This window comes from Onthophagus taurus, chromosome 3, assembly GCF_036711975.1.
Source record: "Onthophagus taurus isolate NC chromosome 3, IU_Otau_3.0, whole genome shotgun sequence".
Classification (NCBI taxonomy): domain Eukaryota; kingdom Metazoa; phylum Arthropoda; class Insecta; order Coleoptera; family Scarabaeidae; genus Onthophagus; species Onthophagus taurus.
The window spans coordinates 26,141,086-26,167,988 of record NC_091968.1 but is presented as its reverse complement, the minus strand read 5'-3'; the positions used below and the strand labels follow the sequence as shown (position 1 = coordinate 26,167,988).

At 29.0% G+C, this 26,903-nt stretch overlaps 2 protein-coding genes and 1 long non-coding RNA gene across 6 annotated transcripts in view; 2 read left to right on the top strand and 1 right to left on the bottom strand.

Annotated features, from left to right (window-relative positions):
- Positions 1-482: 482 nt before the first annotated feature.
- On the top strand, positions 483-6,730 carry LOC111414449 (Molybdenum cofactor synthesis 1). 2 transcript variants are annotated; one of them, XR_002706274.2, is made up of 5 exons: positions 483-750; positions 809-976; positions 1,044-1,727; positions 5,792-5,915; positions 5,966-6,372. XR_002706274.2 is itself a non-coding variant. In XM_023045795.2 (4 exons), exons 1-4 carry the CDS (start codon positions 603-605, stop codon positions 6,610-6,612), a joined length of 1,647 nt encoding a protein of 548 aa, XP_022901563.2. In that variant the 5' UTR covers positions 483-602; the 3' UTR covers positions 6,613-6,730. The 2 variants fall into 2 exon arrangements, 1 of the variants encoding a protein (XP_022901563.2); XM_023045795.2 differs by lacking the exon at positions 5,792-5,915 and having other exon boundaries at positions 5,966-6,730.
- An 808-nt stretch (positions 6,731-7,538) lies between these two features.
- LOC139429606 (uncharacterized) lies at positions 7,539-11,993 on the top strand. Its single transcript, XR_011640168.1, has 3 exons — positions 7,539-7,593; positions 8,051-8,148; positions 9,148-11,993. It is a non-coding gene; the product is annotated as an uncharacterized lncRNA (long non-coding RNA).
- Positions 11,994-13,794: 1,801 nt separating this feature from the next.
- LOC111414456 (lachesin-like) overlaps positions 13,795-26,903 on the bottom strand; it is a 108,500-nt gene continuing 95,391 nt past the window's right edge. For all 3 annotated transcript variants that reach the window (XM_071195537.1, XM_071195539.1, XM_071195538.1), the window contains 6 exons: positions 24,631-24,759; positions 24,420-24,557; positions 17,728-17,877; positions 14,872-14,949; positions 14,724-14,822; positions 13,795-14,364 (listed from right to left, as the gene is read on the bottom strand). In XM_071195537.1, the coding sequence (XP_071051638.1) occupies positions 14,186-14,364; positions 14,724-14,822; positions 14,872-14,949; positions 17,728-17,877; positions 24,420-24,557; positions 24,631-24,759 (773 nt within the window). In that variant the 3' untranslated portion in view covers positions 13,795-14,185. The remainder of the gene's footprint in view (positions 14,365-14,723; positions 14,823-14,871; positions 14,950-17,727; positions 17,878-24,419; positions 24,558-24,630; positions 24,760-26,903) is intronic.

Genomic DNA, 26,903 nt, shown 5'->3' with positions numbered 1-26,903 from the left:
CTTCAAAGTTTTCTTTAATTATTTTAATAACAATAATTAACTATTTTTTAATAACTTATTTCTTATTTAATGTTATTACAATTAAATACAATTTATTTATATAATTAATAATTTAAGAATTTCAGATATTTTGATTTTATTCGTGTTATTTGGGTTGCATACACCTAACCATATAATATATCATTCCTTACAATGATTTAAAAAATGCTTCATTATTATAAAACAACGTAAAAATGTATTGAGAGCATTTTTCATTTTCCAGTTATAATATTCCTTCATCCAAAAACCTTAATTTAGTGATATCGAGATTTTATAGTTTATAACTAAAAATTCGAAACAATTGGAACAAAATTGTTTATGGATTATATTTTTGTAATATATTATAAACATTTTTTATTAATACTATTCTTACGCACAGTTTTTAATTTTTGAGTTTAAAATCATTTTGTTGCTAAATGTCAACATATTTAAATTTAAATCTAAAGTGTGAAATGGGTTGCCTACATACACATCATTAAGTAAACACAATTTAATTCATTTTCTATAAATTAACGAGGTCAGCGAAGAGGACAAAACATTATAACTTTTCGCGTTAACTTAAAATGCTTCGTAATTTTATAAAAAGAACTTACTGTAGTGTTCCATTAAATAATCTCAATATAGAACAGAAAATTAACCCATTAACCGACACTTTCGGTAGATTTCACAATTATTTGCGCATCTCTCTAACAGAGAAATGTAATTTAAGATGTAAGTAAACACATTAAAGGTTATTTAATAAACTTAATTCTTATTTTCTTCCAAAAAGGTCAATATTGTATGCCAGCCGAAGGTGTTACTTTGAGTCCAAAACAAAATTTACTAACTTTGGATGAAATTGTACGCGTTGCAAAACTTTTCGTTAAAGAAGGAGTTAATAAAATACGCTTAACAGGTGGTGAACCCACTGTACGTAAAGATTTAGTTGATATAATAGGTAAAAATTAAAAAAATTAATTTTTGAGGTTATGTTTACATTATTTATTTTCTTTTTATGGATTTAGCAACTTTAAAAAGCATTCCAGGTTTAGAAACCGTTGCGATGACCACTAACGGAATAGTTTTAACAAGACAATTAGTTGCTTTACAAAGAGCCGGTCTCGATATCATCAATGTAAGCCTCGATAGTTTAAAACCGGAACGATACGAGAAAATAACGCGAAGGAAAGGTTTAGAAAAAGTTAAAATGGGCATTGATTTAGCGCTACAACTCGGATATAAACCCGTTAAAATAAATTGCGTTTTAATTAAAGGGTTTAACGATGACGAAATTATTGATTTTGTGAATTTAACAGAAAATAAAAACATCGATATACGATTTATTGAGTACATGCCATTTAGCGGAAATAAATGGGAAATCAAAAAAATGTTTCCTTATAAAAATATCTTAGAAAAAATCAAGGAAACACACCCGGATTTTTATCAACTTCCAAACGGCCCAAATGATACCTCAAAAGGATGGAAAGTACCCGGATTTGAAGGCCAAGTTGGTTTTATTACTTCGATGAGTGAACATTTTTGCCATTCTTGTAATCGGCTCAGAATAACAGCTGATGGACATCTTAAAGTTTGCTTATTTGGGAATCGGGAGATTTCTTTGAGGGATGCGATGAGAGCTGGGTGTAATGATGATGATTTAACTGCTTTAATTGAAGCCGCCGTTAAAAAGAAGAAAAAACAACATGCAGGTAAATCAAATTGGTATAATTCAAGAATCATGTCGATTTTTAAGTCACAAAAATAAAGAGGTTATCACGTCAAAATTAGATTCAAAATATGACCGATAGATGGCGCTCAAATTAAAATTAAATTTTTTAACATTTTAATTTCTTAGAAAGTAAGAAATGAATTAAAAAAAGTTTAAGGAAGCTTAAAGTGATTAAAAGGACTTATCTTTATTTAATTAATGTTTAATCATTTTTTAAGTTTTAACCTCAAAGTTGGAACTGTCAAAGTAAAAAATGATTAAATTTTTATTATAAAAGGGTTTTTAGTAATTACTTACCTTTATTTGATAAAATAATTTCATTTTAGATGTTTAATTAATATTATTTACGATTAATCACTTTATATTATTAAATTATTAATTTTGGTTTTGACACATTAAAAAAAGATTTTAAATTAGCCGCAAGGTGGCTTTTTTGAATATAATTCAAGATTCATCATGTCGATTTTTAAGCGACATGGTTGATGATGAAAGAAGGAAATCTAGTTATGCTGAATTTTTACATATGTATAGGTTAGAGAAATTATATAAAAAATAGAGGTTTTAACGTCAAAATTAGATTCAAAATATGACCGATAGATGGCGCTCAAATTAAAAATAAATTAAATTTTTAACATTTTTATTTCTTAAAAAGTAAGAAATGAATTAAAAAAAGTTTAAGGAAGCTTAAAGTGATTAAAAGGACTTATCTTTATTTTATTAATGATGTTTAATCATTTTTTAAGTTTTAATATCAAAGTTGGAACTGTCAAAGTAAAAAATGATTAAATTTTTATTGTAAAGGGGTTTTTAGTAATTACTTACCTTTATTTAATAAAATAACTTCATTTTAGATGTTTAATTAATATTATTTACGATTAATCACTTTATATTATTAAATTATTAATTTTCGTTTTGACACATTAAAAAAAGATTTTAAATTAGCCGCTAGGTGGCTTTTTTGGATATAATTCAAGATTCATCATATCGATTTTTAAGCGATATGATTGATGATCTAGTTGTGCTGAAGTTTTACATATGTATAGGTTAGAGAAATTATATAAAAAATAGAGGTTATAACGGCAAAATTAGATTCAAAATATGACCGATAGATGGCGCTCAAATTAAAATTAAATTAAATTTTTTTACATTTTTATTTCTTAGAAAGTAAGAAATGAATTAAAGAAAGTTTAAGGAAGGTTAATGTGACTAAAAGGACTTATCTTTATTTAATTAATGATGTTGAATCATTTTTTAAGTTTTAATATCAAAGTTGGAACTGTCAAAGTAAAAAATGATTAAATTTTTATTATAAAGGGTTTTTAGTAATTACTTACCTTTATTTGATAAAATAACTTCATTTTAGATGTTTAATTAATATTATTTACGATTAATCACTTTATATTATTAAATTGTTAATTTTCGTTTTGACACATTAAAAAAAGGTTTAAAAATGGTTTTAAATTAGCCGCTAGATGGCTTTTTTGGATATGATTCAAGGGGTTCTAGTTTTACAGCTACTAGCGCTATCTACCACTGTTACTAGAGAACTAACATTAGACCTAGAAACATTCCATACCAACCTAGGAAAGTTAAAAACCCAAACATTTAAAATTTGTGACATTTAGCAACAAAATGATTTAAACTCAAAAATTAAAAACTGTGCGTAAGAATAGTATTAATAAAAGATGTTCATAATATATCACAAAAATATAATCCGTAAACAATTTTGTTCCAATTGTTTCAAACTTTTAGTTATAAACCATAAAATCTCAAAATCACTAAATGAAGGTTTTTGGACAAAAAAAATATTCTAACTGGAAAACAAAAAATGCTAGGAGATAATGTTCAGGATAAAAATTGTTTATAATGAACCAATAAAACGATATCTGCAAGCGATTATAACCCAACTGTGACTATTACCAACCTAGGAAAGTTTAAAACCCAAACATTTCAAATTTGTGACATTTAGCAACAAAATGATTTAAACTCAAAAATTAAAAACTGTGCATAAGAATAGTATTAATAAAAAATGTTTATAATATATCACAAAAATATAATCCATAAACAATTTTGTTCCAACCGTTTAAAATTTTTAGTTATAAACCATAAAATCTCGATATCACTAAATTAAGGTTTTTAGATGAAGAAATGTTATAACTGGAAAACGAAAAATGCTACGAGTTAATGTTTAGAATAAAAATTGTTTATAATGAACCAATAAAACGATATCTGCAAGCAATTATAACCCAACTGTGACTATTACCAACCTAGGAAAGTTTAAACCCCAAACATTTCAAATTTGTGACATTTAGCAACAAAATGGTTTTAAACTCAAAAATTAAAAACTGTGCATAAGAATAGTATTAATAAAAAATATTCATAATATATCACAAAAACATAATCCATAAACAATTTTGTTCCAATTGTTTCGAATTTTTAGTTATAAACCATAAAATCTCGATATCACTAAATTAAGGTTTTTAGATGAAGAAATGTTATAACTGGAAAACGAAAAATGCTAGGAGTTAATGTTCAGGATAAAAATTGTTTATAATGAACCAATAAAACAATATCTGCAAGCGATTATAACCCAACTGTGACTATTACCAACCTAGGAAAGTTTAAAACCCAAACATTTCAAATTTGTGACATTTAGCAACAAAATGATTTAAACTCAAAAATTAAAAACTGTGCATAAGAATAGTATTAATAAAAAATGTTTATAATATATCACAAAAATATAATCCATAAACAATTTTGTTCCAACCGTTTAAAATTTTTAGTTATAAATCATAAAATCTCGATATCACTAAATTAAGGTTTTTAGATGAAGAAATGTTATAACTGGAAAACGAAAAATGCTAGGAGTTAATGTTTAGAATAAAAATTGTTTATAATGAACCAATAAAACGTTATCTGCAAGCGATTATAACCCAACTGTGACTATTACCAACCTAGGAAAGTTTAAACCCCAAACATTTCAAATTTGTGACATTTAGCAACAAAATGGTTTTAAACTCAAAAATTAAAAACTGTGCATAAGAATAGTATTGATAAAAAGTGTTTATGATATATCATAAAAATATAATCCATAAACAATTTTGTTCCAATTGTTTCGAATTTTTAGTTATAAACTATAAAATCTCGATATCACTAAATTAAGGTTTTTGGATGAAGAAATATTATAACTAGAAAACGAAAAATGCTACGAGTTAATGTTTAGAATAAAAATTGTTTATAATGAACCAATAAAACGATATCTGCAAGCGATTATAACCCAACTGTGACTATTACCAACCTAGGAAAGTTTAAAACCCAAACATTTCAAATTTGTGACATTTAGCAACAAAATGATTTAAACTCAAAAATTAAAAACTGTGCATAAGAATAGTATTAGTAAAAAATGTTCATAATATATCACAAAAATATAATCCATAAACAATTTTGTTCCAACCGTTTAAAATTTTTAGTTATAAACCATAAAATCTCGATATCACTAAATTAAGGTTTTTAGATGAAGAAATGTTATAACTGGAAAACGAAAAATGCTACGAGTTAATGTTTAGAATAAAAATTGTTTATAATGAACCAATAAAACAATATCTGCAAGCGATTATAACCCAACTGTGACTATTACCAACCTAAGAAAGTAACAACAAAAAAAATAAATTAATTTAATTCAATTAATTTCTTTTCTTTACTTCTACGACTGGATACTGGTGGTAGACCATTACTTATTGCTTGTAGAAAACTGTAATACTGATAGAAAACTAAATATTACTTGCAGATTTCGGTCTAGTTCTAGTTTTGCACTAGAACTAACACAAGACATAGAACTGGAATCATTCGTGTTTAGCCATCTTGAGAGACGTGCGGCATATTTTTAACGTGTTTTTTAAGCCACATGATGATTCTTGAATTATATTTCATTTTACAACTAACCCAAATTAATTAAATCCATCATCGGGCTTTTTTGTGCTTTTGCTTGCTTTTTTTACACTCTCTTTCATTCTTATCTCTCTTTCTTTTCCGCATTTGTTGCAGGCATGGAAAATTTACATTTAATGGAGAATAGGCCGATGATTCTAATTGGTGGATAGATTTAAAATTAAACTTTTTAAATTTAGTTGATCTCTAAATGTTAATTTAGTTATTTTCTCATTTTAAGGTAATGATTTTAATTTTAAAACTCGTTTTTTTTCTTCATTTTGGTTCTAGGTACTTTTAATCGACCAAATCAGCTCAACAACTCAATTTTAAATCAACATTTCTTCCCCCATCTCTTCGTAAAACCTCAAAAAATCGCAAATTACCGAAATCACAGCACATTGTCTCACATAAACTCTGAAAGTGGAAGCGTACAAATGGTTAACATTGGTACGAAATCGATAACAAATCGTACAGCAAAAGCTCGTGCAATAATCCACGTTGGATCTGAAGTTTTATCTCTAATTAAAACAAATTCGATTAAGAAAGGCGCCGTTTTAACTTGTGCTGAAATTGCTGGAATAACTGGGGCAAAAAGAACTAGTTCCTTAATTCCAATGTGTCACAATATCAATTTAAATCATGTTGAGGTTATTGCGGAACTTGATGACAAAACGAGCTCTGTGATTATTTATGGTAAAGTGATGTGTGAAGGAAAAACCGGGGTTGAAATGGAAGCTTTAACCGCGGTTAGCATTGCAGCCTTAACTATATATGATATGTGCAAATCGGTTAATAAAGGAATGGTAATTACTAACGTTGAGTTGGTTGAGAAGAGCGGTGGAAAAAGTGGCGATTTTAATCGGAGCATTTTGGTTAAAGATTACGATAAAACACCTTTAGATGGAAAAATAAAAGTTGTTATTGGGAATGTTTAATTAATACTTTACATCGTTATTGGGATATTTCTATTTTTTATAATTTAGTAGTAAGGTGACAAATGGGGATATATTATATATTTTTGCATATAATAAACGTTATTTTATGATAATGAAACGTTTTTTAAATGATTGAAATGATGTGTTTAGGTGTATGCAACCCAAATTACACGAATAAAATTAAAATAACTTAAGTTTCTAAATTATTAATGGTATTATTATTATCATTGGTATTAATGGTATTATGGGTTATTATTATTATTATTAAAATACTTTAAGATTATCAAAGTATCGCGGTTCATGAAGCCTGTGTTTTGAACTATTCAACCCAAAATGGCAGTTTGACAGCTTGTCACTGCATGTCATTACTTATTTACAAAAGTAATCCCGTCTTGTTGCCTTTGGAGATGCAAAAGTAGCAGTAAGAACATTTTTAAGCTTATGAACTACTTTAGCTTGGCCAAATCCTGTTATATTGAGTTGGTTTGCACTTCATTCTAAGGTTTGACCCCGTACATCTTTCGTTTTGTAATTTATGTGGTTACTGTTCTACAGACTTTCTTCTGAACGATATAATTCAAGAAATCTTATTATTGTCGTATCAGACATTCGATAAATTAATGAATTTGCCATGATTTGAGGGGTTAAAAATATAAACACAGTCAGTTCTTTACAGATTTCTGTAGATGTAATCGCCTAAATCAATTTACATAATAAATTAATTAATTAATTTGTGTAATTTTGATTTTGATGTGAAATTTAAGAAAATCGTCTTATTTACTTAAAATTAAAATTATTATTAAAGAAATTAATAAAATATAAACAATTTAATATTTTAAAATATTTCTAATAGATGTCGCCACAATATTTTTCGTTACTTTTGTTTGTAGTTTAGATTGTGTAGATGTTTGTTTACAAAACAAGGTGAAAATCTTCGATTCTACAAGTTTTTTCTTTAAATGTTAAAGGTGGATAACACAGGTAAGTCATTTATGTATTTAAATTAAATTAATTGTATTATCTACGATATTATTTGATTTTGAAAGTTTTTTATTAGTTATTAGTGTCGTTCGTGTTTCTATTTCTATATTTTGTACTTTATGTTGTATAACTCAAAAAATCTCACTAGTATTGTGCTATATTCGATAAATTAATGAATTTGTTATGATTTTTAAATAATGAAAAGAATTAAAAAGTAACCGAAATCTGTCACTTTTTTTTACAGGTTTTTGTAAATGTCAATTTAAATGATAAATTAATTAATTAATCTGTATAATTTTGATTTTGAGGGGAAATTTAAGAAAATGTTCTCATTTATTCGAAACTGATATTATTTTTTTTAAAAATGTATAAAATTTAATTAAAAAAAAATAATTTAATAGAGTCGATAATAGATGTCGCCACAATATTTTTGTTGACATTTTTGTTTGTATTATAGGTGTTTGTTTACAATCCAGCGAAATCAACATCAATATCAGCGAAAATCTCCGATTCTACAAGTTTTTTCTTCTACAATGTTAAAGTTGGATAACACATGTAAGTCATTTGTATATTTAAACTAAATCGTTTGTACTATGTACAATATTATTTGATTTTGAACATTTTTTCTTATTGTAAGATGACCAAAAACTAGAAACATTCGGATTTAGCCGCACGTCTCTCAAGACGGCTAAACCCGAATGATTCTAGTTCTAGGTCTTGAGGTTAGTTCTAGTGATAGAGCTGGTGTAAAACTAGAACTAACACTAGACCTAGTTTCTAGTTCTAGTGTTAGTTCTAGTTTTAGTACAATAAAAATATGCAACATAGTAATATCTTATACTAACTAGCATCTAACTAGTTCTAGTTTTGCTCTAGAACTAACACAAGACCTAAAGCTAAAATCAGACTCATTGAGAGACGTGCAATTAAACCGTACAGCATTCTACTTTATCGTCCTCGAATTGACAGACGTGAAGTTGTCTGCGAATGTGCATCATTACAATACTGTCAGTGTCAAAATCGGCACGGAATATTGTATTAAATATTTTATTTATTTCTGCGAGTTATAACAATTAATCAAAAAAGGAGTTGCAGAAGGAAGGAATTAAAGAAGGGGGAATTCGAAATCTCTCCTTACACCATGACGCTTGGGGATTAACTGAAAGAAATCCTAACCGGAGCTCTGCAATAAATCATATCTCAAATTGACATTTCTATTCTAAGGCTGTAAAGGAGAAAGAGAAAAAACTTTTAAATCAAATATTTCATCATATTTCGTGAATATCCTTTCTCATCTTTTACAGAGTTTAAAGAAATATTGCATCTGTTTAAGTGTAAAAATTGACCTTTTTTCCAATAACAACGCTTTATTACATCAATACCCCATTTGGAAGTTTACTACTAGAGTTTTATGAATCGTAAAAGCAACTTTGTCAATGTATTAAATTTGTTGCATTTCTTTTCTGTTAATTTTCTTTGTATAAAATTAAATTAACGCCACCTTTGGAGAAAAATTGGATAAATAAAATTTTATTTATTATTATTACCACATAGGTAAACCAATGAATACACTAAGAGAAACACCGTTGCGGAACGCTGTTTAATGGATCCATAATCAACTTGTAAATCAGCCGGCGGGACCTATTTCCGGTTTAATACGGCCCAAGGGGTTACTGAAGCTCCCATAATTAGCGCATTTGTAAGCTTTGAAACCCCTTACAGCTTAAACTTAAACCAGCACGTAAACACACTTCTATTTTAATTCCTTTTTGAGTTTCAAGATGGTTGTAAAACTTAAAAAATAACGAGTAAAACGGGTTAAAATGAACAAAGAAAAAGGTTTAATGTGTGTTTAGGACGTGTTTCGTGAGCTGAGATTAAAGATAAAACTTAAAACTTTTTACGTTACAAGTTGTTTTTAAGATAACCTGATCACGTTTTAAAAAAAGATAATTCTATTTTTAACATTACATAGTTTAATAATATACACAGTTTAATTTTATCTACATAGTTTAATTTAAATCGTTTGAAAGCACCTTGTGTACTTGTTTTATAATTAATTTCTGTTAAACGTTTCAAGCTTTGCAGCAGATATTCTTTGTTGTGTTATGTCCGGCCTTGATTAAATTTGTTGGGAAACTGTCGGAATGAACGGGGGTGATTTTGAAAGGGGTTGTGGGAAGGGCCGCCAAATTGAAATGCGTTGTACGTGTGTGCACGTGCGATGCGACGGTGCTTATCTACGGGGTAAAAGTTGTTGCTCCTCTTCAAAGCTTTTGGAGTTCAGTTAATTTGCTTTTACCATTTCGCCCCGTTTTGCCGAAGTAATGAAAGAGAAAACGGAAAATGATTCAAAACAAGTTTTGACTTGAAATATAATTTTTTTTGAAAATGTTTTAGCGTGATTGTGAAAGTGTGTGGAAAATGGGAGGGTTCTCCTCAAGGGACCTTGTTATCGGATTAATTCTACCGGAAATGTGCAAGAGGTTGAAAATTGGCAGTGTAATGAGGACATTTGTATGCGTAGTTTCAACGATCTTAAGACAATTAACTCGAAACGCGTACTAAATAGTAATTTTAACGCTAGATAGCACCCTTTTTTGGTTAACTTCGATTATTGGCCATCAGAATCTCGATGCTTCAATTTAAACTTTTAATCTAAATATTCATCGAGAAAATCGTTTAAAACAAATCGAAATGTTAATTGGACCGCGTTATGCATCACTTGACTAAGCGACAAATGAATAATGTTGAGAAAAACGGGATTTTCGTTTTCATCTCTCTAAAAATATGACTATTCAGAATAGACAGGCTCAAACTATTGAGAATCGTTTGGTGCCTGTCCATTTTTATCACAGAACATTGATGACAGCTATCATAAGCACAGAGGGCATACAGGGTGTTTCTGTAAGTCGTGGCATAAATTTAATCACTAAAACTAGAACCAAATGATGATGATTCGTGAAAAAATGTTTGAAGAAAATAATCTAGAGTGACGACCCAAAAAACACGTTAAAAATAAAAAGAAAATGCGCAAAAGTGAGTAACACAAGATTAACTTCAGTTATAAAATTTCTATTATACAGGCTGGTCCATTTAACGCGAGACAAGCGATTATCTCGAAAACGGTTCATTTTACATAAAAATGAACCAAATGAAAGTTGTTCGGTGCGAAGGGAGAAATCATATGACGATAACATTTTTGGATCTTGACCTTATTTTCAAGGTCATATGAAGGTCACGACCTATTTTTTAAATGGCACCTTATGTTTTTGTTTGCAAAATCTAAATAACTTTTTTATTCAAATAGTTTTAAATATTGTTTATTTATAAAAAATGTTTAGTAATCAACAACAAGTATAAAATTTATAATAAATGTTCAAATATTTCCCCACCCACTTCAATACATTTATTAACACTTCTACTAAACTTTCTTTACATCTTAGAAGGTTTTCTTGGCTACTATTTCTGCATGCATTTCTTATCCGCTCTTTCATTAGGTTTATTTTTATGTAAAATGAACCGTTTTCGAGATAATCTGTTGTCTCACGTTAAATGGACCATCCTGTATGATCGCTAACTTCAGGTTTAAAATGTCAACCTCAATTTTGTCATATTTGTAATCTTCATTAAAAATCCTTTAAAATGAGTACAAACACGACATATTTATCTTCAATATTAATGAAGTTATGGTCGATTTCCGGTTAAGGATGTCAACGTCAATTTTGACATATTTGTAATCGTCGTGAAAAATCCTTTAAAATGAGTCCAAACATGATACGTTTAATTCCAATATTACCCGAGATATAAGCAACTTCCGGTTTGAAATGTCAATGTCATTTTGACATATTCTTAATTTTTATAAAATGTCTTAATAGTTGTCACAAAAACAAAGATATAATAAAAAAAATCAAAAATTAAGGTTGTAATATTTAAAAATTAAATTGCTATCTTCATTGTTGCTAACTTCGGGTTTAATGTTCTTTATTCTAACTTTTTTGTTTTTTGAGATGAGTGCGTCTTGTTAGGACTCATTTTAAAGGATTTTTTTTAATAAAGAATACATCATGAAGTTGTCCATTTGTCTAATACATAATAACTAACTTCAGGTTTAAAATGTCAACCTCAATTTTGACATATTTGTAATCTTCATTAAAAATCCTTTAAAATGAGTACAAACACGACATATTTATCTCCAATATTAACGAAGTTATGGTCAACTTCCGGTTAAGAATGTCAACGTTAATTTTGACATATTTGTAATCGTCGTGAAAAATCCTTTAAAATGAGTCCAAACATGATACGTTTAATTCTAATATTACTCGAGATATAAGCAACTTCCGGTTTGAAATGTCAATGTCATTTTGACATATTCTTAATTTTTATAAAATGTCTTAATAGTTGTCACAAAAACAAAAATATAATAAAAAGAAATAAAAAATTAAGTTGGTATTAATATTTAAAAATGAAATTGCTATCTTCATTGTTGCTAACTTCGGGTTTAATGTTTTTTATTCTAACTTTTTTGTTTTTTGAGATAAGCGCGTCTTGTTTGGTTTCATTTTAAAGTTTTTTTTAATAAAAAATACATTATGAAAGAACACCATGAAGTTGTTCATTTGTCTATTATGTAATAACTAACTTCAGGTTTAAAACGTCAACCTCAATTTTGACATATTTGTAATCTTCATTAAAAATCCTTTAAAATGAGTACAAACACGACATATTTATCTTCAATATTAATAAAGTTATGGTCAACTTCCGGTTAACAATGTCAACGTCAATTTTGACATATTTATAATCGTCGTGAAATATCCTTTAAAATGAGTCCAAACATGATACGTCTAATTCCAATATTACTCGAGATATAAGCAACTTCCGGTTTGAAATGTCAATGTCATTTTGACATATTCTTTATTTTTATAAAATGTCTTATTATTTGTCACAAAAACAACAATATAATAAAAAAAAATTAAAATTAAGGTTGGTATTAATATTTAAAAATTAAATTGCTATCTTCAGGTTTAATCTTTTTTATTCTACCTTTTTGTTTTTTGAGATAAGTGCGTCATATTTGGAGACATTTTAAAGGTTTTTTTTTAAATAAAAAATATATTATGAAAGAACACCATGAAGTTGTCCATTTGTCTATTATGTAATAACTAACTTCAGGTTTAAAATGTCAACCTCAATTTTGACATATTTGTAATCTTCATTAAAAATCCTTTAAAATGAGTACAAACACGACATATTTATCTCCAATATTAACGAAGTTATGGTCGACTTCCGGTTAAGAATGTCAACGTTAATTTTGACATATTTGTAATCATCGTGAAAAATCCTTTAAAATGAGTCCAAACATGATACGTCTAATTCCAATATTACTCGAGATATAAGCAACTTCCGGTTTGAAATGTCAATGTCATTTTGACATATTTTTAATTTTTATAAAATGTGTTAATATTTGCCACAAAAACAAAAATATAAAAAAAAAATAAAAAATTAAGGTTGGTATTAATATTTAAAAATTAAATTGCTATCTTCATTGTTGCCAACTTCGGGTTTAATATTTTTTATTCTAACTTTTTTGTTTTTTGAGATAAGTGCGTCTTGTTTGGTCTCATTTTAAAGGTCTTTTAATGAAGATGACAAATATGTCAAAATTGACATTGACGTTTCAAACCGGAAGTGATTGTATCTCCGTTAATATTAATGTTAAATATGTCGAGTTTGGACTCATTTTAAAGGATTTTTTATGAAGTTAAATATGTTAAAGTTGAAAGTTCGAACTTTGTTTTTTTGAGTTAAATGCGTCAAGTATTAAACTTTTAATTTTATACTAACATCTAGAAAACGACACTTTTCATTTTAAAATGTCGCTTAGTCAAGTGATATAATGTGATAATCATAAAAGGATTTTTTTAGGGGTTAAATAATGTAATTAAAACATTTTTTTTGTCGTTTTTATTTCATATATTCCCTCTAAACACGAATAATATACAAAGCAAGGGACCGAACAAAAGATCAGTCTTTAATTTGATGCACAGTCAATTTAAAAAGTCACTTTTTTCTCTTCGCTCATTTCAAATGGTTCATTTTGTTGATCTGAATGATTGTAATTGTTTAACATTGGTGGGTACAATCAATTTTGTGAGCAACTGTAGGTTATGCTTAATTTGATGGAATAAATAAATAAAAAAATCGTTCCTTAGATGGTTTATTAATTAATTTTAATACATGAATTTTTTAATTGACTGTACACAAAGTGATTTAGTCGAAATACATTTATTTACAAAATTAATTCAGTTTTTTTTTAATTAAAATTAGAAGCATTTCTTAGTTAGGTTTTAAGATTCTATCGACATTAATTTATTTTTTTTCCAATTTCATTAACTGTTTCTTTTTTTAATATAAACAATTAATATATTTACAATTTAATAGAAATTTAGTCGCCAATGATTATGAGGATCTTCCAATAATCATTGACATAGCATAAAATACAAAACGATCAAGAGCAGGTACAAGGAAATAAAATATTTTTTTATTATATACACAAATTCCAATAAAATTTTTTTCAACAATCCGTTTTACTTTAAATCTTCTTAAAAGCCATCATAAAATATAAACAAACCCAAAATCCAACTTTATAACAACATTTACTACTTCTAACACCATTAATATTAGCTTTACTCGGTAGAGATGGTGCAATATCATTAATTGCAGCTAATTTTTCTTTGTTTAGATCATTCGGGCTACTTCTTTGGCGAATATCTACAAAACGTTTAAAACGTTAAAGTTAGTAATCGATTTTGTATCTTTTTTAATACAAGAAAACGAATTTAATGGGGTTTTTCGAAAAATATTGGCCACCCTTCGTAGTTCCGCTGGTCACCAATCATTTTAAATGCGACGGCATCCGATTCATATCGAACACCTGATGCTTAGAGAGGTGGGGAAACGAAAAAGCATTTTAGAGAGCGATTCGAAGCAGCTCCTGGTTCCCCGTCATGAAAATGGTTTACGAATTTTGAATACTAATAAGTTCGGGATTGATATTTCTATCATTTTCATAAGACAGTTTTATTATTCCGCTTTTCTAACTTAATATAAACTTTAAAGGGTTAACTTACCCCTTCCTTTCGTTGGTTTCGTATCAGTTATAACATTACTGCTTCCAGAACTTTCCGTTGACTTCTGTTTCTTTTTCTTAGGGAGCTTTGTTGTAAACTCTAAATAAAATCGATATTATTTCACGTTTCACGTAAATTTAAAAGTCACCTTTAAATGTGGGTTTTGTAACAAGTGTTGTAGTTGGTGTGGTTGTTTCTTCAGCTTCCGTTGAAGGCGATGGGATATCTAAAATAATTAAAGATTTAGAAATTTCGAGATTTTCATTGTGAGCACTTTATTATTCGGGAAAGTGGCGGTAAAGTCGACGTTCAAACCGCAACGTTAGGTAATTTACAAACGAGTAAAGCTCGGAAACGTCCGGAAGAGTCGCTATCTAGCGAAAGCTCAGCTACGAAAGCAATGCGGTCCTACCTTTAATTTCCGACGCGACCCTACACCTGAGTTCTCTTCGTCTATTAGTTTTCGCCTCGTAAAGAACTTGTAGTTGTCAACTTTACACATTTTTTATTGCTTTATCTAAAAATCTTTTTAAGATTTTATGGTTTAAGTTTAAATGACATTTATAAAAGTGACATCTATAAAATAGTATTAAGAAATATTAAGAGATGGCGTTTTAATTTATTAATTTAATTTTATTTATTATAAATTTAATTATTTTATTTATTAATTAATTTATTGTAATTTAATTAATTTGTTGTAAATGTTGAAATGTATAAGTTTTAGATTAATAATTTTTTTGGTGTTAAAAAATTCGAAGAGATGGTGCTTAATTTTCATTCACATTATTTATTTATATTTGTTTTTATATTTATTAAATTAAACTAAAATTTAAATTTAAAACTTTAAATTTAATTTCTAATCATTTTTTATTATTTTAATTCTATTTTAATTAAAATTTACGAATTGACAATTAAAATTACTAAAAAAAATCAAGAGATGGCGCTTAATCAATATTCATTATCCTTATTTATTTATATTTGTTTTTATATTTATTGTATTAAACAATATTACCTTTAAGATAATCAGATTTAATGTCTATTCATTTTTTTATTATTTTAATTAAACTTTACGAATTGACAATAAAAATTATTTAAAAAAATCAAGAGATGGCGCTTAATCAATTTTCATTCTCCTTATTTATTTATATTTGTTTTTATATTTATTTATATTTATTAAATTAAACAATATTACGTTTAAGACAATCAGATTTAATTTCTATTTACTTTTTTATTATTTTAATTAAAACTTACCAATTGACAATTAAAATTATTTAAAAAAAATCAAGAGATGTCGCTTAATTAATTGTCATTCTCCTTATTTATTTATATCTGTTTTATATTTATTTATATTTATTGAATTAAACAATGTTACCTTTAAGATAATTAGATTTAATTTTTATTTATTTTTTTATTATTTTAATTCTATTTTAATTAAAACTTACGAATTGACAATTAATATTATTTAAGAAAAAATCAAGAGATGGCGCATAATTAATTGTCATTCTCCTTATTTATTTATATCTGTTTTTATATTTATTTATATTTATTGAATTAAACAATATTACCTTTAAGATAATTAGATTTAATTTTTATTTATTTTTTTATTATTTTAATTCTATTTTAATTAAAACTTACGAATTGACAATTAATATTATTTAAGAAAAAATCAAGAGATGGCGCTTAATATTCATTTTCCTTATTTATTTATATTTGTTTTTATATTTATTATATTAAACAATATTACCTTTAAGGTAATCAGATTTAATTTCTATTTATTTGTTATTATTTTAATTCTATTTTAATTAAAACTTACGAATTGACAATTAAAATTAAAAAAAAATCAAGAGATGGCGCTTAATTAATTGTCATTCTCCTTATTTATTTATATCTGTTTTTTATATTTATTTATATTTATTGAATTAACCAATATTACCTTTAAGATAATTAGATTTAATTTCTATTTATTTTCTTATTATTTTAATTCTATTTTAATTATAACTTACGAATTGACAATTAAAATTATTAAAAAAAAATCAAGAGATGGCGCTTAATCAATATTCATTCTCCTTATTTATTTATATTTCTTTTTATATTTATGTATATTTATTATATTAAACAATATTACGTTTAAGATAATCAGATTTAATTTCTACTAATTTTTTTATTATTTTAATTCTATTTTAATTAAAACTTACGAATTGACAATTAAAATTATTTAAAAAAAAGTCAAGAGATGGCGCTTAATTAATTTTCAGTCTCCTTACTTATTTATATTCGTTTCTATATTTATTTATATTTATTAAATTAAACAATATTACCTTTAAGGTAATCAGATTTAATTCCTATTAATTTTTTTATTATTTTAATTTAATTTTAATTAAAACTTATAAATTGTCAATTAAAATAATCAAAAAAAATATCAAGAGATGGCGCTTTTTAATCAATTTTAAATCATTTGGCATTTAAGGTTATGTTGTTTTTGTGTCATCATAAACGTTTTAGTTACGTTTCAATTAGTGTAGTGAAAAATGAATGCAGAGTTCGTCTTTTGCGGTTTTATGAAAGGTAAGTGTAGATTTAAGATTAAAATAATTCAATTTTACAATCAAAATTGGCAATTTAGAGATTTACTTTTATTTTATTATTTTCCGGTTGAAAATTTTTGTGTTCACGATATCGTATCGATTACGACCTGTGCTGGGCGATTGAACGAGAAACGAGCCGGGGGTTTTTCAAATTAAGGGGGCGCGCGCTATTGGCAGTTTTCAATTCCTCGACCGGAGAGAGCACAGAAATCCGCCGTGAACTCGATTTGCGGTTTTCTCCTTTTTCCCCTTTTTCCTTACTACTACTACAAGCCACTATGTTGGCTTCTGTTAGCTACTTCGCGTTACCGTGAAATGCAAAAGAGTTTCTTCGGTTTTCAACGGCACCTCGTCGTTTTGGTCGTCGTTTTACGACCAACGTTGATTAAGTTACTTTTTTTTGTTATTTTAATACTTACGATATAATTTAATTGTTCCATCTGTTTCGCCCAAAGAATTCTTCGAGACGCATTTATAAGATCCGTAATCGTTTTGACCGACTGATTTTATGGTTAATTTCATGTGGACTTTGTAAGCGTTGTCTACCATAATAGGTTCATATTTCGCCCCTAAAAAAAAAAAAAATTAAGTTGGCACTATTACTTTTTAGAATTTGAATGACAGTAAAATTTTTGACATTTTCAACCGGATGTGATATTTCCACAAACAATTTGTGAATCGAAACGAAACCAACAATGCAACGTATCACTCAAAGTGACAATGGTATTCGATTGATTGTCAGGCAAACTCCAAACGTGTTCGTTTCTCTTTTTATTCCTTTTTGAGCATTTCCAGATATGAATGTCGGGCAACCATTGCAATACAACAAACTATGCTAAATATTTATTAGTAAATATTTTGTTTGTTTTACTTTGTATACAAGTTGTTATAAAGTTTCAAAACAAAATGTAACATCGCTTTTATGATTTATTAGCTTTTTTCTCATTGAAAAATGTGCAGATATTTTTCGAGTATCTTTTCATATCGACACGCTTTCGTTTCCCGTTTCAACCTTGTATATTGAAATATTCCCGTTGATTACCTCGCTTCTACCATCGTAAAACTGCGATCGCGAACGAAATCGAAATAAAAACGACTATTTCGACATTTTTATGTCGTGTTTGATTGCCAAGAATATTTTGAACGCAATTTCTTGACTGTATCATTGTATGGGAAGTTATAGTGTTAAGGAGAAAGGCAATCATGTTATTCATTGACGTAGAATTTGCATGGATTAGCGGAATCTCGCTATTACATAGAGATGCGGAGGGAAGCGTATAGTGAGAGAGATATCCAGGTGCGCCTTGTTAATCTAGAACAACACTTTGAACCGGCCTCTAGCTGGAGGAGCATTAGATACCCGTTTGCTTTGGGCCCAGGTAAACACGGGTAATAGCTCGATTATTTGCGAGCGCATTTGCCCCCACACGCCTAAGTCTCGACCTAGTCTCTCTATGAACAGGTGGGGACAGTGCATAAGGCTTGGTTAATCCGACCCCGATTTATGACAAAAGTTGCCGCTCCAAACACATATTTGGTCGAATCTATATGGTTTATTTGAGGATTTCATTGGATTGTCTTTGCGAAAATCCGGAAATTAATCGTAATTCATCAAAATGAAAAATGTTTTTGAATTAAAATGGTAGGTATAGAACCGGTGATATAGATTGTGTAAAATAGGTTTTATTATAACTTTTTTTTAATAACAATTTGTAACTAATTGGTTTTTTAATAAAATTGTTTTTGTGTTCGATATCAAAGCATTTTTATGTAAAATAACATGAAATATTTGGTGGATGGGTTTAATAATTATTAGGTCAACTGAACAACAATGTTTAGAATGCGTATTCAGGTTAGAGAAGTCGATAAAGTTAGACTTCTAAATAAGAGATGTTGCGCAGGATCACTAAAATCATCAACTTTATCAGTGTATATTTGTTTTGGTCTACTTTCTTTGCACTTGTCTGTTAAAAAAAGACTTGGGGATCCAACTTTGAATAAATAAATACAAGTTAAAAGATGTGTTTCGGCTTTAAGATGTCTTCAAATCGATTAGAACTGTTTTGACACTACCCAAAAAGTTTTTGCCATTTTGAGGTATCTTCGAAATGCTGTCAAAAAACATCAAAATCAATTTTTTCAATTCTATCTTCAATTTTGTCTTTGTTAAGCGGCTTTAAGATGTTTTGCACTCAATTAGAACCATTTTGACACTAACCAATAAGCTTTTTTCGTTTTCTGGTATCTTTGATATAGTGTCAAAAGGCATCAAAATCAATTTTTTTAATTCTGTCATCCTCGTTAAGTATTCTAAAGATGTTCTTAGTCGATTAGAACCATTTTGATTCACAACAATCAGCTAATGTTGTGTTTGAAAGTCTTTGTAATTTCCACAAAACATCCCTTTTAGTGTTATTACTCAATTTTGTCTTTATTAAGCAGCTTTAAAAAGTTCTCCAGTCGGTTAGAATCATTTTGACACTAACCAATCTACTAATTTGGTATTTGAAAGTCTTTGAAATTTCCACAAAACATCCCTTTTTATGTTATTAATCAATTTTGTCTTTTTTAAGCGGCTTTAAGATGTTTTCCATTCGATTAGAATCATTTTGACACTAACCAATAAGCTTTTCCCGTTTTCTGGTATCTTTGAAACACTGTCAAAAAGCATCAAAATCAATTTTTTCAATTCTGTCATCTTCGTTAAGTATTCTAGCGATGTTTCTAGTCGATTAAAACCATTTTGATTCACACCTAACAACTAATTTTGTGTTTGAAAGTCTTTGTAATAAGCTTTTTCCATTTTTTGATATCATTGAAATATTAGAAATACCAAAAATATCATTGGATTTTGGTCCAGAACGCCCATAGCTATACGCGCGCCAATTATTGCTCAACAGATGTGCGCCATGTACGCCACACGAGCTAGAAATTTACGTGCGCCATCTATCACCCATCAGGCAAAATCTCCCCCGCTTAACTGTCCACCGTTAGGTGACACCACACAATTCGCGAACTCTACTGCTAGGTGGCGCCTTATGAGCTAGGCAACCGACAACTCGCAAACTCTATCCATCGTTCCACCATCCACCTAGGTGGTAGGCAGCGAACAACTCGCGCGCCGTACAGAACTCCATCCACCACCGAAACAGGCAACCACCGTGTTCCACCGCTAGATGGCTTCTCCAGACATCTCTTGGGTTTAGTTCCACTACTAGCCACTAGGTGGCGCAATAAAAAATCACCAGATCTAGTAACTTTTTCAATACCAACCTAAATCTACTTACTTTTTTGACCCCCAGATTTAGGTTGGTGACTAAAAGTCATAAAATCCAGTAACTTTTCCAATGCCAACCTAAATCTAGTTACTTTTTTCCCCAATTAGCTAATCTTGTATTTTTATTTTCTGGGAAACATCCCTTTTACTGTTATTAACTTATTTTGTCGAGGCTTTAAGATGTTTTCTAGTCGATTAGACCCATTTTGACACTAACCAATAATATAAGTACGAAGGCTTTCACGGCCAATAACTAACCAATAATCTTTTTCCATTTTCCGGTATCTTTGAAATACTGCCAAAAAGCATCAAAGTCAATTTTTTCAATTCTGTCATCTTCGTTAAGTATTCTAAAGATGTTCTTAGTCGATTAGAACCATTTTGATTCACAACAATCAGCTAATGTTGTGTTTGAAAGTCTTTGTAATTTCCACAAAACATCCCTTTTAATGTTATTACTCAATTTTGTCTTTATTAAGCGGCTTTAAAATGTTCTCCAGTCGGTTAGAACCATTTTGACACTAACCAATAAGCTTTTACCGTTTTCTAGTATCTTTGAAATATTGTCAAAAAGCATCGAACTCAATTTTTTTAATTCTGCCATCCTTCTTAAGTATTCTAAAGATGTTTTTAGTCGATTAGAACCATTTTGATTCACACCAATCTGCTAATTTTGTATTTGGAAGTCTTTGAAATTTCCACAAAACATCCCTTTTAATGTTATTAATCAATTTTGTCTTTGTTAAGCGGCTTTAAGATGTTTTCCATTCGATTAGAATCATTTTGACTCTAAACAATAAGTTTTTTCCGTTTTCTGGTATCTTCGAAATACTGTCAAAAAGCATCAGAATCAATTTTTTTAATTCTGTCATCCTCGTTTAGTATTTTAAGGATGTTTTTAGTCGATTAGCACCATTTTGGCACTAACCAATACGCTTTTTCCATTTTCTGGTATCTTAGAAATACTGCCAAAAAACATCAAAATCATTTTTTTTAATTCTATCATCTTCGTTAAGTATTATAGAGATGTTTTTAGTCGATTAGAACCATTTTGACACTAACCAATAAGCCTTTTTCATTTTCTGGTATCTTTGAAATACTGTCAAAAAACATCAAAATCAATTTTTTAATTCTGTCATCCTCGTTAAGTATTGTAGAGATGTTTTTAGTCGATTAGAACCATTTGGCTCACATCAATCAGCTAATTTTAATCAATTTTTTAGGTTGGTCACTAAAAGTCACCAGATCTAGTAACTTTTCCAAATACCAACCTAAATCTAGTTATGTTGAAATGAAATAAGTAATAATAAGTGGGCCTCTTGACCTCTAAAGTTTTTTTGTTAATTAAGTTTATGTACTTGGTAGTTACTTAGTTTATGTACCAAGTACATAAGCTTAATTAATAAAAAACTTTAGAGGTCAAGAGGCCTACTTATTATTACTTATTTCATTTCAACATATATTATACCTCTAATACAATGGATCTTTTAAAATAAATCTAGTTACTTTTTTCGCCTCCCAGATTTAGGTTGGTCACTTTCCCTATCTTATAACAATGAAGCGTGACGTCACATAATCCATAATCCTGATCTTGACGTCTCATTTCTATACTGCTCATTCCTTTTAATGTTATTTATTTATTTTGTCTATGTTAAGCGGCTCTAAGATGTTTTCCACTCGATTAGAACCATTTTGACATTAACCAATAAGCTTTTTCCATTTTTTGGTATCTTTGAAATACTGTCAAAAAACATCAAAATCAATTTTTTGAATTCTGCCATCTTCGTTAAGTATTGTAGAGATGTTTTTAGTTGATTAGAACCATTTTGATTCACACCAATCAGCTAAACTTGTATTTGAATTTTCTGGAAAACATCCCATTAACTTATTTTGTCTTTATTAAGGAAGTTTAAGATGTTTTTCACTCGATCTTTTTCCAATTTTCCAATACTTTCGCAAAATTAAAATTGTATATGACTATAAATTTTTTAATATACGAAAAATAAACTGTTAAATTTGAAAACTTGATAATTATGACCTAATTTTCTGGTATCTTTGAAATACCGTCAAAAAGCATCAGAATCAATTTTTTTAATTCTGTCATCCTCGTTTAGTATTTTAAGGATGTTTTTAGTCGATTAGCACCATTTTGACACTAACCAATACGCTTTTTTCATTTTTTGGTATCTTAGAAATACTGCCAAAAAACATCAAAATCATTTTTTTTAATTCTGTCATCTTCGTTAAGTATTATAGAGATGTTTTTAGTCGATTAGAACCATTTTGACACTAACCAATAAGTCTTTTCCATTTTTTGGTATATTTGAAATACTGGCAAAAAACATCAAAATCAATTTTTTGAATTCTGCCAGCTTCGTTAAGTGTTGTAGAGATGTTTTTAGTCGATTAGAACCATTTTGATTCACACCAATCAGCTAATCTTGTATTTGAATTTTCTGGAAAACATCCCTTTTAGTGTTATTAACTTATTTTGTCTTTATTAAGGTGCTTTAAGATGTTTTTCACTCGATCTTTTTCCAATTTTCCAATACTTTCGCAAAATTAAAATTATATATGACTATAAATTTTTTAATATACGAAAAATAAACTGTTAAATTTGAAAACTTGATAATTATGACCTAATTTTCTGGTATCTTTGAAATACCGTCAAAAAGCATCAGAATCAATTTTTTTTTTAATTCTGTCATCCTCGTTTAGTATTTTAAGGATGTTTTTAGTCGATTAGCACCATTTTGACACTAACCAATACGCTTTTTCCAGTTTTTGGTATCTTAGAAATACTGCCAAAAAACATCAAAATCATTTTTTTTAATTCTGTCATCTTCGTTAAGTATTATAGAGATGCTTTTAGTCGATTAGAACCATTTTGACACTAACCAATAAGCCTTTTCCATTTTTTGGTATCTTTGAAATACTGTCAAAAAACATCAAAATCAATTTTTTGAATTCTGCCATCTTCGTTAAGTATTGTAGAGATGTTTTTAGTCGATTAGAACCATTTTGATTCACACCAATCAGCTAATCTTGTATTTGAATTTTCTGGAAAACATCCCTTTTAGTGTTATTAACTTATTTTGTCTTTATTAAGGAGCTTTAAGATGTTTTTCACTCGATCTTTTTCCAATTTTCCAATACTTTCGCAAAATTAAAATTGTATATGACTATAAATTTTTTAATATACGAAAAATAAACTGTTAAATTTGAAAACTTGATAATTATGACCTAATTTTGCGGTTACTCGCCCACCCTTATTATTTTCAAAACTCCCTCGAGATAACTTAGGGAAATGAAGACAGCGGGGGAGGAAATTACAGTAGGTTTTTATAACTGGACGTTAAAACCGATTGTTTACGACCTGTTACTTGAAAACTTTTCTTATATCTCATCAAAAAAAGATTTGATCAAATAATTAATTGAAAAGTTATGAAATTAAATTAATCTAACTAAACGGTAGTAACTTTGAGCATTTCGCAAACCGCACAATTCAATTCGCGGGAATTATAACGGTTCCGGAAAAGAATGCTAGGATAATGGGGGGGAATCCCCGAATTGTAATTGCAAACGGTCGTCGTTTGGTGGTGTTGCTTGGTGCCGGAGAGCTAACGCGGAGCGCTTCCACCGGACATCAAAGCAACATTAGCAATTCCGTTTTGGCAATTAAACTTTGGTAGGAGAACGCGTCTTTGCTTCACCCCAAAACCCTACAACGAACGTTAAAGGACACGATCTAGTCTCTGTGATGTCTCCATCCTTTGAGTTCCATCAAAATAAATCAACAAAAGAAAATGAACTTAAATTTATTTTTATACCTACCTTGCGAGATAATGTTTCCACCATCTTTAGTCCAATAATTGATTGATTTAGGGTAAGCTTCCGAATGACACTCCAAAGTAATTTCTTGCGCAATCATCGCACCAACAAGCTGATTTTGGATCCAAATCATTGGAGGAACTAAATTTGTAGATAAAAATCGAATTAACTTTTTTTTTAGAAAAAATTAATATTTAAATTGAGTTTATCTTACAGTGAACTATTAAACTGATTCTTTTACTAACGGATGGAGGAACTCCATTCGATGCTATACACAAGTAGGGACCCATATGGAGTCTGTTAACCCTGGTAATATTGAAGATGCTCCCTTCGATCGACGGCGCTGTGAAAAGAAAGAGTCCGAAAATCCGTTGGGATTAATTTTGACGTTGTGGACGAAACGAAGCAATTTTAGGGTGGTGTTCGTTTTATTTACTTGGGTAGGGAAAACGGTGGGTTGAGTTGGGTGGGGGGCTTTTTGGGTATGTGTTTCTGTATACGAGATGCACATATAGGTGGGTGAGAGGAGGGGGGAATTCGAATGTACACCGGGCGCGTTTGTACCTATCCAATTGGCTTAAGAGCATGGGCTGCAACACGGCTTTGATCTTTTTGAACCTGTGATGCCGCGAAATGCGCACATCCGGTGGTATCTACTAACGCCACCGGTTAAATAACGGTTAAGTGCATCGCCTGAAATAGTAGTGTCGAGTTGAAATGAAAACTTTGTTATTACAGTAAAACCTCCAGCTAACAGAAAAATAAAATATTCTTAACTCTATCTATTTAATACAATGTTAGAGCTCATAGATAGAATACAACTCGGGTTATTCCCAAAGTTGCTCTATTCCATGTTCATAAATAAATCCGGGGTTTTTGGCACTAGATTGTTGTATATTTTTATTGATCCAAGAGACGTACGGCGGAAGCCAAAACTTTTTAGTGTCAAAATAACATAATAACATTAAACAATGCAAAATTAGCTGATTGGTGTGAATTAAGATGGTTAAAACTTAACTTAAATCGACTTATTTTGAGTCAAGGAATTTGTGGTCTTCCGTTGTACACGCATTTCGGAGACACCCTGTATAGTATAAAATATAAGATAGTATATACAGCTGTCCCGTATCTTCCGCATCCGAGCATTATACGGTTGTAGAATACATTATTCTGAAGCGATCTTTCTAATAAAATTTTTTCGAAATGTTTATATTAACCGCACGGGAACTGTTTAAAGGAACTGTTTTTCGTCCAATCAGCAGATCGCAAATCAGACTCAGGTAATCGGTGCCACCCTCGGCCGGTCCGCTACGCCGATGATAACTCGTTTCCCACGTGTACTCACCAATAAATTCGTCATGGAAAGAGAAATAAACTTTTTCGATGAATCAAAGTTGTCCGTTATTGGTTGTCGTTAAACAGTTCCCGTGCGGTTATTATAAACATTTCGAAAAAATTTTATTAGAAAGATCGCTTCAGAATAATGTATTCTACAACCGTATAATGCTCTGATGCGGAAGATACGGGACACGCTGTATAGTATACTTGTAAGATAGAGAAAGTAACCAACCTAAATCTGGGGGGCGAAAAAATTTACTAGATTTAGGTTGGTATTGGAAAAGTTACTAGATCTGGTGACTTTTGGTGACCAACCTAAAAAATTGATTAAAATTAGCTAATTGATCTGAGCCAAATGGTTCTAATCAACTAAAAAAACATCTCTACAATACTTAACGAGGATGACAGAATTAAAAAAATTGATTTTGATGTTTTTTGATAGTATTTCAAAGATATCAAATATTGGTTAGTGTCAAAATAGTTCTAATCGATTGAAAAACATTTTAAAGTCGCTTAACAAATACAAAATTGCTTAATAACATTAAAAGGGATGTTTTATGGAAATTATAGAGACTTTCAAATACATAATTAGCTGATTGGTGTGAATCAAAATGGTTCTAATCGACTAAAAACATCTCTAGAATACTAAACGAGGATGATAGAGTTGAAAAAATTGATTTTGACGTTTTTTGACAGTGTTTAAAAGATATCAAAAAATGGAAAAAACTTATTGGTTAGTGTCAAAATGGTTCTAATCGAGTAAAAACATCTCTAGAATACTTAACGAGGATGACAGAATTAAAAAAATTGTTTTTGATGCTTTTTGACAGTATTTCAAAGATACCAGAAAATGGAAAAAAGTTATTGGTTAGTGTCAAAATGGTTCTAATCGAGTGGAAAACATCTTAAAGCCGCTTAAGAAGACAAAATAAATTAATAACATTAAATGGAATACGTAGTATAAAAATAAGAGTTCAAAATCAGGATTATGGATTATGTAACCTCACGCTCCAAAGTTATAAGATAGAGTAAGTGACCAACCTAAATCTGGGGTCGAAAAAAGTAACTAAATTTAGGTTGGTATTGGAAAAGTTACTAGACCTGGTGACTTTTAGTGACCAACCTAAAAAATTGATTAAAATTAGCTGA

Coding starts and splice junctions, on each gene's coding strand:
- LOC111414449 (XM_023045795.2), top strand. CDS start 603: ATGCTTCGTAATTTTATAAAAAGAACTTACTGTAGTGTTCCATTAAAT. Junction 751..808: donor AGAGAAATGTAATTTAAGAT/GTAAGTAAACAC, acceptor TCTTCCAAAAAG/GTCAATATTGTATGCCAGCC. Junction 1,728..5,965: donor GAAGAAAAAACAACATGCAG/GTAAATCAAATT, acceptor TTTTGGTTCTAG/GTACTTTTAATCGACCAAAT.